Here is an 18,817-nt window from a genome sequence, read left to right as displayed (position 1 = left end):
ACCTCAGTTTCATCCCAACTCTCCTACTTTCCATTTTCAACCCTTGAAACCTCTAAAATGGACCAAAAACTCAACTTATGAAGCCATTATCACTTCCATGACTGATTTTAATGATTTTAGTACCTAGACAAGTCCTAATAGGTATAATAACATACCTCTAACCCCCAAAAATAGTTTATACTCTCTACTACAAAATCTCACTACTCAAAACCCCTATTTTACACCAAAAACACTTGAAAACTTCAACTATAAACCCTTCCTTTGCTACATGACAGATTTCACTCACAACTACACTTCTAACAAGTCTCAAATTATCTCATTACAACTCCTAAATAGATGCTTCCCCACTTCAACCTGTCTTTCTCAAACTCACCCATCAACACCTCCCTCTTTAGCCTTAAAACTCAATAATATGACCATTTCTCACCCAAACACTTTGAATTCAGTTTCAAATACCAAAGTACTTCATCACACTCAATCATAACAGTATTATTCATCAAAGTCACACCATCCTAATATACACACATCATATTATCATTTATCCTTATTCAAAAACACATAATTCTCAAACAATCACACAATTTCATACAATTCATCTTATCATTCATAAAAATACTAACTTAAGATACAAACACAATTATAATAAAAAGTCTAGCTTTCCTTACCTCTCAAAGATATTGCCCAACTCTACAACTGTTTTGTCGATTACTTGAACCACAAGGAATACTTAGACAAACCTACGAAACACCAAATTGACAACGGACAAAGTCCTTAGAACTCTAAATGAATCAAGAACGTATAGGAGATGCATGATTACACATGCAATAATACAATATTCCTCTAAAACATATTTAGGAACGGAAGGGGAAAAAGGAGTCGAAACTTACTTGCTCTATTGAAGAAACTGATCGATTAGATTTGAAGACCTCATTGTCGTGGTCGAGTAGGTACCTCATGATTGTCATAGAGATGACTCAGGAGTTAGAACTCTTAAAGAGAAGGTGGAGAACTCTAGAAAAGTGGCTTCTAGAAAGATGATACATTTTAAAATTATAAAACTCGTTTATAACAAAACTATTTATAATAAATCAATTTAATATTAAAATAATTGAGTTTCACTAGTTTTAGACTACCATCACTTCTAAAAATTTAATGAACTTGTTGTTATTTTGTAATAAATTAAAACCCATTTAGTCACCTTAACTCAGATTTATTTTCAATGTTAAAAAGTATACTTTATCTAAAATAAAAATTATTCCTAAACTTTTATATAAATTAAAATTAATATTTATATAAAATTTTAATATATTTAATCTTTAAACTTTAGAAATAAATAAATAAAATTATTTTAATCCAATTATATTATGTTATATTTTCTGTACATGTCAAATATATTTTATAATAATATTTAAATTATTTATATATTTGACATGTTCCAGTTTTAACATCTGCTAAAAACATGTGTTTAACATGAAATTTAATATCATTACATTAAAAAGATAATATTTATTTATTTTTAAAATTTAAAAATTAAAATATATTAAAATTTTGAATAGAAACTAATTTTAATTTTAAACTAAAAAAATATATTTAATCTCTTAAAAAAATAATAATAGTCAGTAAAAAAGAGTTTATAAATTTTAAAACTGTAGTTGTATATTTGCTTCCCTAACACATTTATATTTTGATCTAGATAATATTAATATTATTGAGGTTGTTATTATTTCTTTATCTGATAATATATGTAAAAAACAGTGTTACTTTTACAAAGGTAAACTCATAAAAGAAGAGATAGTGAATAATTTAATAAGCATTAAAAGGAGCAGCGTGGTTGTGTAGTACAAACAGTGACCTTTTTCTTTTTAAATTAAGAAAATTGTAATTTTGAAGAAAAAGGAAAAAAGAAAGAAAAAAATTGCAGCGTCAGGCTTGCATCAGAAGAGCAACGTCATGTTTAGGTTTGTAAGCAAAGTTATTATCTGTGGACAATTTTCCATTACTTCTCAACATTTTCCATTCACTGCAATCTCTCTTTCCTCGCAGAAACCCACCTCTTTCTTCCTTCTCTCCCTAATCTTAAATTTCCTCTAAAATATATATCAATACATCCTTAGCCACCAAATACACACCCAATACCATGAACAAGACCCTCGTCACAGAGCTTCTTCTCGGTCTCGACTATGCCACTCAGCTCAAGTTCTTGCTTCAGAAACCTGTTGACCCAGATGCCTCTGTTGCAGCTAAGGAACTAGTTACCAATGTGCACAGATCTTTCGCTCAAACTCTCTCTATCTTGACTTCTTCCCACCCTGCCAGGGTTCAAGACCAGGTTGCTCAGAATCTCCTGATTTCTGGGGAAGATGCCTCGCAGGCTGCAAGCATTGATCACAGGTCTCACGATTCAACTGAGAGTAGAAAGAGATCGTTTCCCCTCTCAAAGGATCGCAGAGGTTCCTACAAAAGAAGGTCTTTCTTCACTCTTTCTCATTTCCCTTCCGTGATCTATTTTATCTCTTTCTACGGATTTTTAATCCTTTATCCTAACAGACTGCTTTTCATTTTTTATTTTTTTTTATCCATGATGAATTATACTTTGCTATATTACTTTCTCAGTCAAGAAAGCCTGTTTTGTCAGTGATTGGGGAAGGTGGTGTTGAGAGGATTTGGTGAATTGGGATTGTACGGACGGAGTCCTTGTTAGTCCTATTGTCCATATGAGTAAAGCTACTCTTTCTTGATGGAAAAAAACAAGAAAAGAAAAGAAAACTAAAGCTTGAGGTTAAGTTAACTATTGGAGTTTTGGAATATTTTAGTTCTCAATTTTATTACTGTGTACTTCAAGTGGGTTCCTTTTGTTTTTTAGCTTACTGTAGTGGAGTGGCCTGCCTTGATCTCATCACATGGAACAGTACAATTATTTCACATTAATTTTTTTTTTTATCTTATATACTTTCCTGCCTATTTACAGAAAAAGGCTTATATATATATATATATATATATATATATATATATATATATATATATATATATATATATATATACTAAAATAAAGCAATGAGGAATGGCTATTTTTCTTTAGATATTCTTATTCACAACAATGTTGTATTATCATACGAAATAACATGCATGGCATTTCTTAAATTGGTGCGCAGGAAGACTGAACAGACATGGACCATAGTTTCCCACACTACTGATGATAATCATGCGTGGAGAAAGTACGGACAGAAGGATATTCTAAATTCTCAGTTTCCCAGGTAATCATTGTTTTCCATTTTTTTGCACAGTAATTTTTCCTCCTTCCGTGTGAACCAGGCAAAGATATTCACTTGTTCAATTCGAGCAAAGATTGCATTACTGTTCATTTTCTTTTTCTATTTTTGGTTCCTTTCAGCTTTTAGTTAAGCAAGATAGTGATCTATGTAGAAATATTATATCATCTTAAAAAAACATCTTAATTGGAAATGCTAGAAGTACATTCTTTTCTGTGTTTGTAGAAACTGAACTCAATCACGCAACTATAGGATATTAATGCAGAAACCCGAATGAGGAAACTTTGCTATACACATAGGACACTCAAACTTACTAGTGTTTAAATTTTCATGGGTAGAATAAGTTGAAGTGTATTTTTTTTTACATAAACTTGTTGTCTTCTAATTATAACACACATTTATTGATAAATTATTCTCAGGAGTTACTTCAGATGTACTAGGAAGTTTGAACAAGGTTGCAAAGCCACCAAACAAGTGCAACGGTTAGAAGAGAATCCTGATATGTACAATATTACGTACATTGGGTTTCACACATGCAAAGACATCCTCAAGGCTCCACAAATGGTCACATGTTCTGAAACTTGGGACTCCTTTCTTGAGAATTCCCATGAAGACTTCAATGTTCCAAATGAACAAAAGCAACACGATCCTCCTATGAGATCACAAAGCCCAATTGTTAAACAAGAATGTCTCAATGATGAGACTGATCCCAGTGATCTTACAGATGCCAACCTGTGGTCTGAATTGAAGGATTTTGAACTGTCCAATGAAAAGCCTGCCTTGAAAATATCATCTGAAAATGCAGATGCATTCATGTACTTGCTCTCGGAGTTTGGACATGAATTTTGATGCGTTTTCTCATCATTAGCTTCCCCTTTGGGGAAAGCCAATTGTTTTAGTTACCTTGTGGAATCTTAACCATGAATTGATCAGATTGAATATTTTAGATTTTGTATTTTCTAAGTTTAATGTAGCATGGAGAGAATAACTTTAGATCATTCTCACATGTCATCAAATGTAATGTATGTCTTTCTGAAAGGCTTCTCTAACTTACCAAAAGATGAGATTGAACAGTTCCATCTAAAATGATTGGTGCTTTATATATGTAAACTTGTTACTTTGAAACAAATATGAATAATACCAATCATTTTGAATGGAGTTGTTTAATTCTCTTTCTATTTTTGTGTAAGGTAGATTTGTCCATTTCTACAATGTGCTTTAAAAATGGACGGAATCAACTGTAGATGGTACACTCTTTTGCAGTTCTTTTTATCTACTTAGGAAGTGCCATGCATGCATGAGCCTTTGAACTCAGTGTGATGAACATATATAAATTGTAATGGGTTACTTCGCTTCCAGCCAAGTAAACATGTGTATAGAACATATAAGGGAGCATGTTTTTTTTTTTTTGATGATTTTTTTTGCTACAGGGTATCTTTATTATTGCATTAACTTGTCTAAAAGATTTTTTTTTTTTTTAGTTTAAACATAAATTAACTTATCTCAAGAGAAAAACTTATGTATTTTCTTCATTTTTTTGTCTCAAGTGTTTTTTATAGAGATTTTTCCAAACAAACCTTTAAACACAAATCATTTAACACTAAGAAAGTCTTGTAGCACTTAAAATTAACTAAACGAATAACGTGAAGTTGTTGAACACAATTAAACAATCAAAACTTTGAAAATAGTATTTGCCAACTATTCATTTTGATCTCTCTTCTTCGTTTTACACGTCATCCCATTACTCTAAAATATATATATTTTTTTCATCTAAAAGTAAGCCAACTAGTCTGATTTTGGGTAGAAAATGGTTGTGAATGCAAAACATGAGAATGTTGTAACTTAGTTTAGTGACTGTGATGTTGAACACAATAAGAAGATTTAGCATGTGGGAACAAAGTGTCGCTAGTAATTGGAGTGGAAGAACATTGCCGTATGAAGAAGGTAATTATGGGTGGAATATCAAGAATCAAACAAACAAGAGCAGATGTAGCTAATTAGCTGGCAAAAACAAATATGGGTATTTTGTAGTGTTCTACATTTTGTTTTTCATTCTACATTCGCATCTCTCCCATAAACCTCCTTCACTAACACTAAAACAAGGACCCACCCCAAAATTGGTGTTCTAGAAAATAAATAAATATATATCCTTTAAATATTGAAAATTATAGGATTAAATATGCTTGTAATCCTCCAACTATGAAGCCATTTTGTTTTTCGTCCCTCTTTCAAACTTTGATATACTTTGATCCCTCACCTTAAGGAAACTATAAGTTTTAGTCCCCCAAACCAAACGACGTTAAAAATCTGGTGACTTGGCTAACGTCTAGCCACGTCGGATGACATGTATCCTTTTTATTCTTTGCCACGTGTTTTTACATTTTAAATGACGTGTGTTGTGATGAAATCAGATGATGGAGAGGGTTTTTATACTTAGTAAGTTTTGGGGATATTTTTACGCGAATCAATTGGAAGGGAAAGGGAAAATTGTGTTTTATCTTGAAAACGCAATTAGGGTTCGTGTTCGTTTTCCATCAAAGGAAAGCGATTGTTGTGCATTGTATATGAAAGAAAGGCTCTTCGAAGAAGGTTATTTTGTTGTTTTCGTTTTGGGTTAGTGTGGCTCCATTGCTTTCTGCGCATTGTGTGTGAAAGAAAGGCGTTTCGAAGAAGGTAAGTTTGTTCCTTTCGTTTTGTTTTAGTGTGGCTCCATTACTTTTTGTGCATTGTGTGTCTAAAATTTTCATTTTACAATGTAGGATTAGCAATGACTTTTGACATTTCTCTGCATCACATGGGGAAGTTTATGAACAATAAGGGAGTAGAATATGTGGGAGGAGAAATACATGTTATAAAAGGAATTGATCCGAACAAGTGGTCTTACTTTGAAGCAGTGGGATTTGTTCGATAATTCAAGTATGATGGAGAGTTCAAGCTGTGGTGAAAGGGGTCAAAAAAAAAGGCGATGAACAACCTGAGAATACTCAGTGATGACAGGGAAGCAACATTCTTGAGTAACTATGCAGAGGAAAAGAATGATGAGGTTGAAATCTATGTTCAACATCTACAACCTAGTCAGCCAGAAGAAGTTATGTTTCTTAGTTTTGGTGAAGAGGCAGTACACGTAGAGGAGATGAAGAAGAGGTAAATATGGAGGAAGATGTGAATATTGGTGACGTAGAGGAGGTTATTGTGGATGAACAACATGCGTATGTGGATGAAGAAGTTGGTTATGTTGGTGAAGCACGTGGTTATGTGGATGAAGAAGATGCTTATGTTGGTGTGGTGGAGTGGAATGTGGAAGTAGAAGATGTCCAAATGGATTACCAAGAGGAAGAGGGGAATGTTGGTGGCGACTATGTAGAGACGGGTGAGGATGAGGCTTATGTTGAAGAGGAAGAGGAAAATGAAGAGGTAGAGGAAGAGGGCAATGTGGTTGACGGTGAGGTGGTGGAAAATGTGGATGATAGTGAAGAGGAAAGAATGGAAAATGATGATGATGAGTTTGGGATGGAGGATGAGATAGTGGAGGTAGAAAGAAGAAACATTAGTCTTGTTTTGGAAAGGTGGAGTAGAATGAAAAAGAGGAAGAAAAGTGTGAGGAAAACTATCAGGAGAAGAAACAATGGTGGTGACGGGTCATTTATGATTAATGAAGATGTTGGAGATCATGAGCATGAGATAAATGAAGATTACAATACAGATGAGTTGTCTTCAAATGTGGCTAGTGATGAGGATGTGAGTGAGGATAGGAGGAAGTTTCCAAAGTATAGAGCAGAGGATATGACAAAGACCTTTAAATTTAAATTGGGGATGGAGTTTAAGTCATTGAAAGATTTTAAAAGTGCACTACAGGAGCATAGTGTTTTAAATGGAAAAGAAGTGAAGTTTGTTAAGAATGATTTGAAGAGAGTGAGGGTGGTTTGCAAAAAGGGATGTGGTTTTGTAATTATGGCTAGCAAGGTAGGAGGGAGGAAAACTTTTAGAGTGAAAACTCTCGTTGGGCGTCACAAGTGTGGAAGAGTTTTTGGTAACAAAAGTGCAAGTGCACAATGGATTGCACAAGTATTGGTAGATATATTTGTTAATGTGGGAGGCATGACAGTGAACCAAATCATAGATGAAACGAAGAAGTCATTTAGTGTTGGAATAACTCCCTGGAAAGCTGGAAGAGCAAAGGAAACTACAATGGACTCTTTAGTGAGTGATGGAGAGCGACAATATGGTCATCTTTATGATTATGTGGCTGAGTTGTTAAGAGTCAAGGCTGGAACCTTCAAGATTAAGGTGAATCGACCCCAACCCACTTTGCCACCAAGGTTTAGGTCATTCTACATGTGTTTAGAGGGTTGTAAAGAGGGGTTCTTGGGTAGTTATCGGCCATTCATTGGGGTTGATGGTTGTCATTTGAAGACAAGTTATGGAGGTCAGTTGTTAGTGGCAGTGGCAAGAGACCCTAATGACCAATATTTTCCACTAGCTTTTGCTGTGGTTGAAAATGAATGCAAGGAGACATGGAGGTGGTTTTTGACCCTATTGCTGGATGATATTGGGGGCATAGATTGTCAACGCTGGATCTTTATTTCGGATCAACAAAAGGTAACTTCAAATTCAACTTCATTATGTATTTTGATCACATTATGCACTAAAGGTTGTTGTAATTTGTTTGCAGGGATTAATGGCAGTATTTGATGAGATTTTGAATGGGGTGGAGCATAGGCTTTGTTTAAGGCATTTGTACAACAACTATAAGAAGAAATTCGGTGGAGGTTGCTTATTAGAGACCTTATGATGGGAGCTGCCAAGGCAATATACTTTCAAGAATGGGAAAAGAAAAGGGTGAGTTGAAGACTGATCAAACATACCTTGTAGACATGTTGTTGCTGCCATACATTATAAATTAGAGAACCTAGAAGATTATGTTCATCCATATTACAAGAAACAGGCTTATCAAAATTGTTGTGCACCTGAAATAATTCCAATCAATGAACAACAACTTTGGCCAAGATCTGATACTGCCCCACTATTACCACCCACTTATAAAACACCTCTTGGGAGGCCTAAAAAGTTAAGAAGAGAATCTGATGAATATGTCAGTCATTCAAAGTTGTCCAAGAAAAATATTGGTATGAAGTGTAGCAGTTGTCATGCATACGGACACAATGTAAGAAGTTGTAAAAAGGGACAAAAAAGCAAGGTAATTCTTCTTGGTCACGTTATTTACAAGGTTATTTTAGAAGTATGTCTTATTTAACTACCTTACTCCTTTCACAGGACACAAGGAGTGCATCGAGATCAGTTGGGAGGGAGGCATCTGCATCAGCTGGGAGAGGGGCATCTGCATAAGCTAGGAGGGTTGGATCTGCATTAGCTGGGAGGGGGGCATCTGCATTAGGTGGGAGGGTTGGATCTGCATCAGCTGGGAGGGTTGGATCTGCAAGCACTTCACGAATGGGAGCAGGCAGAGATGCAGGGGCTGCATCAACATCACACCCTGCAGGGGCTGGAAGTATGCGTGAAGGTGGAAGAAGAACATCCTCAAGAATGTCTAGACAAATTCTAGGGTCTCAAGCAAGTTGCAATTGATTTGGTAGTGTAGGAATATGACTTTTTGTAATGAATTTGACCTACTTAGACCAATACTAGTGGGCACAATAATTTTTGGACCACTTGTTTGGTAGGTAGTGTAGCACATGCAATTAAAGTAGTCAGGGACCACTGAATGTTACATAAAGTAGTGAGGGACCACTTGCTTTTGTAGACTGAATTGTTATGTTATTTGCAGTGCTCTGGGACAACTTCGTATTGTTGATTGAATTCAATGTTAATTAAAGTGGTCAGGGACCATTTATTCTTCACTGTCCATTTTAGTAGCTGTGCTTTAAATTAGTGTTACTAGTATTATTTAAAGTTGTTCACAGGTTATTCATTGATTTTGGTGTCTATTTCTGCACAGTTTTCTGCATAGGTCATTGTCTATTTAAGTTCACGGGTTATTTATATTGACAGGTTATTCATTTATATTCAACTTGTTCAAATAGAGTATGACAATTTTGCAGTTCAATGATTCTCTGATCTTGTAGTTTTGGGGTATCTGGATTCTGAGATGTTGATGTATATAAGGTTCCCAATCCGAAATCTATGGTCACAGGTGTATGAACACTAAATGTATCAGAAGGTAATGGAAAAGTAATATGCAATTCGTTATGGACCTTGGGGCCTTGTATTGGAGCTTGGGGCCTTGTCTGAGAAATATGAAATTGAGGTAGTGAGCCTTAGGAACCTTAATTGACCCTTCTACTTTCCCTTGTATAAGGTTCTTATGAAATTTAGTTTCGGTTAAACCTGATGTGGAATATCACGTCCATTCTAGATATGTGTTTTCAATTCTGCTACAACCTTGTTCACTATCCCATCTTTACAACATACTCAACTTTCCATTATATCCCTTTAATGAGATTCAGTAGGTTGGGCGAAACTAGTACCTCAATTCTAATGAAAAGACATCAAGATAGAAAAAAACCTAGAAAGTGGATCCCCTTTTTCTTTGTGTCGTAATTATGGATAGATAAAGTGTTATTTTCTGGAATCATCTCCTTCACCAACTTCAACAATTCAGTGAAACTTTTATCAGTCCATCAATTTCTTGCTTTTAAACAAAACAATTTCAAAGTTGTCGACAATCGTATAAAGTTGATGCATCCCCGGATACTTGCTTTGAATCGTTCTTAAGAGTTTTGTATAAATAAGCTCTTCCAAAATTTCCTTCTCCAACGTCACGTAATATATCCTCTAAATGATCAATAATCCATTCGTCCACATAATTTGAACCTCTTGACACTTTTGGGTGGTATCTCAATGCCTAGTCCAAATTGTATAACTTCTCATTATTCCATAGATGAACAGATGATAAAAAAATATTATCCAAGTCTTCCTATACTTGATTAAGATAACAAACACAAGGACAAAAATATGTCTCGTTCACTGGTTTCGCGTGTTCTTTAACATATTTTAAGAACTTTAAAACACCCCTTTCATACTCTTCACTAATGCGACACTCATTCATCCAATTTCGATCCATACTACTCTTAATAACTTTATAAACAATAAAAAAAACCACATCAAAAAATAATTCTAACTTATAAATCCATAAATGAATACAAAAGCACAAAAGAAACTAACAAAAAAAAATATTGAAGGTAAATAACATAAAACTGACCTCAATTGTTCTTAGATCGCGTGAATGAAACAAATGATGGACACTTGAACGGAAGAAGGATGAACTCACTAACCAAGAAAAAACCTCAAGAAAAATGAAAAACAATTGGTCAAAACATATGAAAACAACATAAATGATCATCAAAACACTTTCAGAAGACATAACTGAGTAAAAACTAACTTTCACACTAGTCTTTGAAGAAGAAAGTTTAAGCGAAATGAAAGTGCGAAGAAACAGTGACATTGGATTAAGTTTTTACAAATTTTTACAATAGTAAGACGTCGACCCCCAGGTAAATTTGACGTCTTTTTTTTAATATGATGTTGAACTTAGGGTCATTCTCCTAATTGGTCAGACAGAAGCCAAAAGGTAATTCTCCCTACATCAAAAGGGATATAACATTGAAGTAGGCAAAGAATAGACGTCATATGTACCTCGAACGTTGCAGTTTACGTGATTAGTGTTTAATTACAGTGTTGTTACCAACATATGTTGTGACGACTAACTTGGCTAGGCTTCGACGTCAATTTTGCTCAAACAATGAGATAGTTGGGAGCATTAATTACACTATTGTTACCATCGAAGTTATTAACATCGAATTCCATGGGACTTCGACGTCAAACTAGTCAAGGGATGAGGTACTTAGGAGCCTTAAAATTCGTGTTGTTACAACGATGAGTTTGACGTCGAATTGTTATGGAATCCAACGTCAATGTGGTCAGGGAAAGCATTTGAAAGCCATAATAGTTGTGCAGTTACCCATGAAGGCGTGCACGTCGAATACGACAAGGCTTCGACGTTAATCTTGTTCAGGGGGATAGGGGTAGTTAAGTGCCATAATTACTACGGTTGACGTCGAATGATTAAGGAGTTAGACCTCTGTTACTCGTCTACAAATACCACGCAGATAACTCACTTTCCTTCAAAATTGTTTTCTTGTTGAACATATTAGGATCCATTTTTATGTTTTCTTATAAATTTTTCTTTCCTTAGATTTCAGAGCATTTCTCTTTTAAATTTTAATTTTCTAACTTGAATTTCAAAGTTTCCATTCATATACTCATTTATATGAAGGTGTACTTTAAAATTTAAGTCAACTAAACGGTTTTTGGAGGACAGAAATGTGACGAAATCTTACTGAAAGGGAAGTTTTCAGGAAACTTAAACATGATTCACAATATGTTTAATGCTGAAACAATTTTAAGAAATATATATCACTACATTCTAAATGATCTAATAAAGTCTAAATGTTTAACATATATTGGATGATTCATTTTTTTAAGTTTTCTTGAAGTTGTTTTTTATGATTAGATTTTAGAGCGAACTGATTCCTTCAATGAAAAATAACTTCAGGAAACTTAAAAATTAAATTATATCCAATATACCTTCGAGGAAGGGTCAAATGCAAAACATAAGGTCAAAAATGAAAACAAAGGGTTTGACGTCAAATAGGAAGGGCCTTTAACGTCAAATTTGCTCAGGGGAAGAGAGTAGTTGGGAACATTTATTACAGTGTTGTTACCAACTAAGGGTTTGGCGTCGAATTGCATAGGGCTTCGATGTCAAACTGATTCAATGTAAATGTTCAACTTATTTGTGATTCGTTTTTTAAGTTTTTCTAGATTTTTTTTTACAATTAGATTTCAGAATTAACTGATTCACTATGTGAAAAACAACATCAGAAAACTTAAAAAATGAATCATCCAAAATACAAAATGATGTTGAACGTTGACACTGGTTGATGTCTATATATAATATGACGTCAGAGAATAACTTAATGTGACGTCAAATACTTTAGAGAATTTAAAAAAGAAATCCATTTTTTCAAAACATAGGTTCAAAAATGAAAACAAAACCAAATGAAATACATTATAGCAAAACATAAACAAAAAATAAAAACCAAACCAAAGAACCACAAGTTATATAAAATGGAAAAGGATTTTAAAATCCATATCAGGTTACTGTTTAATGTTGAGCATGTTTACTATGAGACGGCATTTGGTTTTAAACGTCTAAAGAAAAGTTGTAAACGACGTGTAACTATTAAATTTATTTACAACATAACACCAGTTGTTATTAACCTTGACTGTTTTATTATTAGACGTTGAATGCGTATAATTATACGTTCTTTTTGTACTAGATAAAGCGTCGTGTCATAAAACAAAATGATGTCGCGTAAGAAGGCATAGTTACGTAGATAAAAAAATGACATATTATATTACACATGCTAAAACGAAAGAAATTCTGAAAACGAAAACTAATCAACAAATGTATTATCATTTACACGTTTAAACCTTGGAAAAAAAAAATACTTTGTTGTCATCTTAATTTTTGAATTATTGGTGAAGATGATATGGAAAACAATTACAACTAATTTTTATCGATAAACGACACAATATTTTAATTAATTAGAATGTTAATTTAAATAAATTTCTTCTCTTACAATATGGTCTCTATGTCACTGGCGGTAGACAAAAATGTTATGTCTGTAATGCATAACATTTTTGTTTATTACATTATGATTTAATACCACCGGCGAGGATGAAAATAATACAATTTTACATCATAGAAAAAAGGGATTTCTTTTTTGAGATACTGAAACGAATAAAATAAATATATTTGAAAGAGCACAAAATAAAAATAGACATGTGAAAGAAAAAAAAAACAGAAAGGTATGAGATAAGTTAGACGGGGCTGATAAAAAAAAAAAGAAAAAGAAAAAATGCATGTTTTTTCTAGAATAACTCACCACTGAAGTTATAGAATTAATTCATTATTGACTGATTATATAATTGGATTAGCCAAATTATAAAATAATAAGTAAGATTATATAAATCGGTTTCCTTCATAATGTAATATTAAGCGAAACTAATGTTAACCTCTTGCTGTTTTCAATTTGCATCACTTTTATCTTCAGTGGGAGAGAAGAGAAATTCCATGCTGTTGTTGCCGCTGCTGCTACCAGAGTTGAACATAGCATCAGCCATATCTAGGACGGGATAATCACCAGCGTATCTTGAGGTGGAGGGTCCGCCCCTGGCACTAGTGGTGGCGGCGGTGGCAGTAGCGGGATGGAGGGTGAGATTGACTGACGGAGACAATTGAGAGGAAATGGTGTTAGTATTTTGTGTGATGTCGACCAAAATATGTTCTGGGGGAACTGACGATGGTGCTGTGGAGGACATATGGCATGTGTGTTTCCCTCTGTATGTTACCTCAAATATGTTAGCATTGTGATCAAGTCTTTGCACCATCTTCTTGGCTTGGCATTCATATAACTTCTGATGTGTGCATCTGTAGTAACTCCTGCCAAGGAACAAAACAATAACCATTTCATGCTACCATAAGATACCAACCAAACAAGATTCCATTATTCATCCAGCAATTATACCATTTTCAATGTCATTTTCTTTCTTCTGGTTCACAGATATGTAAAAGAGTCTTCATATACCAATTGCTTATGAATTGGTCACTACAAATTAAATAACATGAAATGCCTCAACCGCCACTTATTCATTATGCGGGACAGTGTGGACGCGTTCCTTCATGCTAATATATATATATATATATATATATATATATATATATATATATATATATATATATATATATATTAAGTTTTTGTTTTAAATTCTTATTCTAATTAAATTTATTATTCATTGGATTTAGTATATTGATGGTTATTAAAATTAACTTTGAATATAATTTAGGAAAACAACTTGATTTATATTCATTTATATACTATAAACTAATATTACTTTTAATCGATAGAATTTTCAATACATCTTATATTGAGACATACAGTAGTCCATTGAAAGATGAAATAATAGATTAAACAAATAATAAATTTCACTAAACACTAATTTATAGTTATGATATTATGTTAAGAAGTAAATGTGGCATGAAAAATAGTTAAGAGTGTTTAGCGGTTACGGCGCAGACGAAAGAAATGCTTTGCATGGGAACTGCATCTGTCAAAATCAATATGGAAGGGCATGAATTATGGGTTTGTTTATGACTGTGAGTTAGCACAGATAGTGTATAAGTTGACAAGATTAAAAGGATATGGGACTTTGGCCGTGTCAAAGTTGGCAGATACATTGTTTGTGTTTAATTTTCTGCCATTATGAAATATTATTAAGAAAGGAGAAATAGTCTTATATATGTATCAACGTACAGGTAGCCTTGATGAAGAGCGTTAATTATTTTAGCAACTAGCAAGCATACCTTGGGTATTTGGATCCAAGTATTTCTTTCTGTCCATATTTCCTCCAAGTGAAACCGTCCTCCGGTGGCATCTCTGTGTTTCCAAACTGTGGGGCAGGAACCAGAATTTTCTTCTTCTCTTGATTTCCTTCCCTGCTTCTAGTTAATGTGCATAATTAGAGACAAAAATCATATTATTCTTTATTAACCAACAATGTAGCTGATAAGATATCTCTGTGAGTGGTTGCCTAATTACCAAGAAAGATGTTGGAAACTTTCCTTCTACTTTTTCAGCCACCCCATTCAGATTCATCTTCAAATCTCAATAATCAATAGTACGGTCTGTCATAAACTAAAGCTTATTGCTAGCTGGAAAAACCTAAAAGCTTCCCACTACTGTACTTTTTATCTTCTTCTTTTTCTTTTAATTATTGTCGGTGACTGTATCTGTAAGTTATCTGTTATATATGTTATTCATCTGTCAAAATTTCCTTCATAAATACCATTCAGTAGTCCCCTCCCTCCTATTGAACACGCTTATTTTTATTACACATTCGTGAAATCTCTCAAACCAATAAATGAAATGTATTTTAAGAAGTTTCTTAAAAGTGATTACTGTTAAAAGATGAAACACATATGATATTGATAGATACCTTCTTCGTGGTCGAGAAGAAGATGCGTGGATTCCCTGCCCTTGATCTCCTTCAGATCCTATGGTTCTCTCTGAATCTTCCACCTCTCTCCCTGCCATTGAAGCAAGTTGCATTTGAAACATCTGATCCATGGTTACTGCATGACTAGACCTTAACCACTCCTGTATCAGAGTAGCATCCATCTGAGGCTGCTGGGGTGTGGTTTCATGAAGCAACATTGGAGGAGATTCCGACGTTTGGGTGTGTCGGGAAATGAGCAACAGCTTTTCCTTGGCATCAGTGAAAGCCTGAGTTATCTGATCAATGGACAAGGACAGCGTCTCTGGTTGGTTGGCCAAGTTGGGTAGGTCTTGTTGAAGGTTTTGAACCAATTCAGAAGCGCGTCGAATGGAGTTAATTACCTCTTCCATTGATTCTAGGTGTTTCTATTTGTATATCATGCAGTGAAATTTGAAAATAAAGAAAGTGTGATAATAATACTTATATATGTTGGTACTAAGCTTCTACGTAGGTGCTGTGGTGACACTTGTTGTTGGAAGGAAAAATCGAAGCAAGAATATAAAGAGAACATGCATATGCGTTTCCATTTACACGGCGATGAAAAAAAGGGTGGAAGGTGTGGAAGCGATGACTTAGTCGTTGGTCGTTAACAATTGTAGCTACTTGGAATTTCAAACTTTATGATCTTTTCTTTGGGTCTAGACGAAGACCCCATTGCCCCATTGAAACGATTACTTTCGGACCCCTTTTGATGAATTTTCTAGGCTTTAGACCCAACTTGGAATTTTTCTTCTCAGCGTACATTATGCTGCCATTCTTAATTCCTACGTTCATGGAATTTTCGCTCTCTACTCCTACATTTACACTATATTGTCTCACATATTAATTAAGAGAGATTAATTTGACAATGTAAATTTACAAATGTGAGATTTCCTTTTTAACACAAAATTCAGAATTTTGTAGTCATTTCTAATTTGGCAAGATATATATTTTCTTTTAAACTTACGTATTGATTTCCACCATATTCTCTAATTATTAATTATTTGAATTTTGAAAAATGTTACTATTTACGTTAAAATGTAATAAAAAATTATACTTTATTTAATTCAGTTAAGAGTAACATTGTTAACTATTGCCGATAATGTAATGATATAATTTTGAAAAAAAAAATTATCTTACCGTCAAATTTAATAAAGGTATACGTTTAATAATATTTGTAAAAAAAACAATGTTATCAATACAAGTTCAACTTAATAGTCAAAGTTACAACATTTCATGTAATTTGAAATTTAGTCAATACTTACAAGAATAAGATATTTTCTTGAAAAAAATTCTACAAGGAGCTTTCCTTCCATGTGAGATATTCTCCATCAAACACTACACCAAAGTAGTTTGAGATTTATTAGGCAAATATATCTCCAACAATCGAGTGGGATGGTACTTACAAAAATAATATGATGTTTAAATCAAATTTATGCATAATAGTTATATTATGAACAAGACTATTTATAGCTTTTATCTTGTTGGACCTAAGTTATCTAGAATTGTTTAGAATTTTGCTAATCTATTTTATGTCTATAATCTCCTTGTTAGTCTTGTTTCATCCTATTTTATACCTTTAAGTGATGTTATGTTGTAATATTGCTATCGTGCCATTCCATGTTGTTGAGGTGTTCTCGGCATCATTTATTTTTAATTGTTTCATTTTAATAAAAATATAATATTTGCAATTTATACACACATAAAAATATATAAATATGATGATCATTAAAATGATATTTTTTTTAAAGTATTTTATTTAAAATGATAAACGCACATTTTAAATCATTATATACTATTTAAAAAAAAAAAACACACACACACACACACACACACATATATATATATATATATATATATATATATATATATAAGAATTTATTTAAAAACAAAATATATATATATATATATATATATATTTTGAAGAAAAGAATATATTGAAAGAAATAAAAGATCAAGAAAAATTCCTAAAAGGAAACATACTAATATAGTTCTTAAATATGTTCTCAATGAAGATAATTATTCTAATTCATATAGAATTTTTAAAATATTTAATTTTATTACCGAGAAGCATTAAAATATAAATTTTAAATTTTTTCCTTGTTTAAAAAGAATTTATCACCATCTTTAAGATACAAATAAAGCACTACAAAAAAAATACATAAAAAAGGCAAAAAAAAATGATTTTTTTTTCATATGTTAATTTTTTTTCCTATTTTATCTTTTGTCATATAGTTAATCCCAAATACATATTACACACAAATCTTAATTAAAATATAATGTTTAAAAATGATTAAGTAAAATCTTGATTAAAGATTCATAGACCATATAACCAGTGTCAGATTATTTGGTGTTAATATGCAATGGTCTCAATAGATGCTAATTTCTTAGTGTCTACTAAGTCTTAAACCATTCAATGACCGTTCTGTTATAAGAAATATGAGCTTTTAACTTTAATAGTAACTAACATTGAAGTTGTAATATAGAGAAAAAGTTTGTTTAAGTGAATTGTATTATGTGATTTAATGAATTCTTTTTTGTATGTAAATTGAAGTTAATTAACACTTTAATTGAATCACCTTAATTTCTTGTGTGTGTGTGTTTTTTTCTTTCTCATTACTTATCTTTATACTTTATAAATTGTTTTATCATGAATTTTAATGATGCAATGTTACATATAACCAGTTTATATAACTATGAATTTTTGTTCATATATAGAGGTAACGTTGCTTTGTTTATAAATTTTCGACTTTACATACAAATAGTAAATAACAGTGTTTCGGATGTGAGGTTCAAGATTACACACAATTCAAACTATTCTTGCAATACGTTTCCAAATACCTTTCACGCCAACGACTGATCGGTTGTGACCTGCAGGTTAGCACTCCGACATTCAAGTCAGCAAAGCCACAATGAAATCAGCGTAAATGTAATTAGATCAAAAGTGAAATACCTAAGTAATCATTCTCGTAGGTATTCTTCATTGGCAACCATGTAATTCATCATTCGCCGAACGGTTGGCTCGCCTATCTCAACTGGCAGCATTACATCAGTTCCATAAGTTAAATTGAATGGTGATTCTCCTGTAGAACCATATGGAGAACAACGATATCCCCACAAAACTTGATCAAGCTCATCTACCCATCCTCCTTTAGCCGTACCGAGACGCTTCTTCAATTCTTGAACGATACTTTTATTGACTGCCTCGGCTTGACCGTTCGTTTGCGGGTGTTCAACCGAGCTTGTGATTGCTGAGATGCCTAACTCCCTATAAAAGTTCATCAGTTTCTTGTCTATGAATTGCCGACCATTGTCTGTTACAATAATCTTTGGCACTCCGAACCTGCATATTAATTTCCACACGAACTTTTCAACCTGAGTTGCAGAAATTGTAGCGAGTGGTTCGGCTTCTACCCATTTGGTGAAGTAAT

The 18,817-nt window shown here is 33.1% G+C and overlaps 3 protein-coding genes across 5 annotated transcripts; 2 read left to right on the top strand and 1 right to left on the bottom strand.

Moving 5' to 3' along the window:
• The first annotated feature begins 1,935 nt into the window (after positions 1-1,935).
• On the top strand, positions 1,936-4,224 carry LOC106761050 (probable WRKY transcription factor 70). Its single transcript, XM_014644526.2, is given in 4 exon segments — positions 1,936-2,466; positions 3,153-3,254; positions 3,689-4,075; positions 4,077-4,224. Coding segments are annotated over 4 exon segments (879 nt in total). The 5' UTR covers positions 1,936-2,137; the 3' UTR covers positions 4,138-4,224.
• Positions 4,225-6,419: 2,195 nt separating this feature from the next.
• Positions 6,420-8,061, top strand: LOC106760293. The gene is made up of 2 exons (XM_014643747.1): positions 6,420-7,868; positions 7,942-8,061. Exons 1-2 carry the CDS (start codon positions 6,420-6,422, stop codon positions 8,059-8,061), a joined length of 1,569 nt encoding a protein of 522 aa, XP_014499233.1.
• A 4,923-nt stretch (positions 8,062-12,984) lies between these two features.
• Positions 12,985-16,166, bottom strand: LOC106760292 (WRKY transcription factor 55). Of its 3 annotated transcripts, XM_022780273.1 has the most exons (4): positions 15,348-16,166; positions 14,716-14,853; positions 13,704-13,794; positions 13,379-13,576 (listed from the first exon to the last, which is right to left on the bottom strand). In XM_022780273.1, the coding sequence occupies exons 1-4, from the start codon at positions 15,755-15,757 to the stop codon at positions 13,478-13,480; spliced, it is 738 nt and encodes a 245-aa protein (XP_022635994.1). In that variant the 5' UTR covers positions 15,758-16,166; the 3' UTR covers positions 13,379-13,477. The 3 variants fall into 3 exon arrangements, with proteins under 3 accessions (XP_014499232.1, XP_022635993.1, XP_022635994.1); XM_014643746.2 differs by having other exon boundaries at positions 12,985-13,794; XM_022780272.1 differs by having other exon boundaries at positions 12,985-13,794; positions 14,716-14,850.
• Positions 16,167-18,817: the final 2,651 nt, after the last annotated feature.

Source organism: Vigna radiata, chromosome 5, assembly GCF_000741045.1.
Source record: "Vigna radiata var. radiata cultivar VC1973A chromosome 5, Vradiata_ver6, whole genome shotgun sequence".
In the NCBI taxonomy this organism is placed as follows: Eukaryota; Viridiplantae; Streptophyta; class Magnoliopsida; order Fabales; family Fabaceae; genus Vigna; species Vigna radiata.
The sequence above is the reverse complement of the archived record's forward strand: the minus strand, read 5'-3'. Positions and strand labels throughout refer to the sequence as shown.

Excerpts from the sequence above, each read along its gene's own strand:
- LOC106760293 (XM_014643747.1), top strand. The coding sequence starts at position 6,420 with ATGGAGGAAGATGTGAATATTGGTGACGTAGAGGAGGTTATTGTGGAT. Across the intron at positions 7,869-7,941 it reads TTATTTCGGATCAACAAAAG|GGATTAATGGCAGTATTTGA; the intron begins GTAACTTCAAAT and ends ATTTGTTTGCAG.
- LOC106760292 (XM_014643746.2), bottom strand. The coding sequence starts at position 15,757 with ATGGAAGAGGTAATTAACTCCATTCGACGCGCTTCTGAATTGGTTCAA. Across the intron at positions 14,854-15,347 it reads TCTTCTCGACCACGAAGAAG|AAGCAGGGAAGGAAATCAAG; the intron begins GTATCTATCAAT and ends CACATTAACTAG. Across the intron at positions 13,795-14,715 it reads CTTGGATCCAAATACCCAAG|GAGTTACTACAGATGCACAC; the intron begins GTATGCTTGCTA and ends GTTCCTTGGCAG.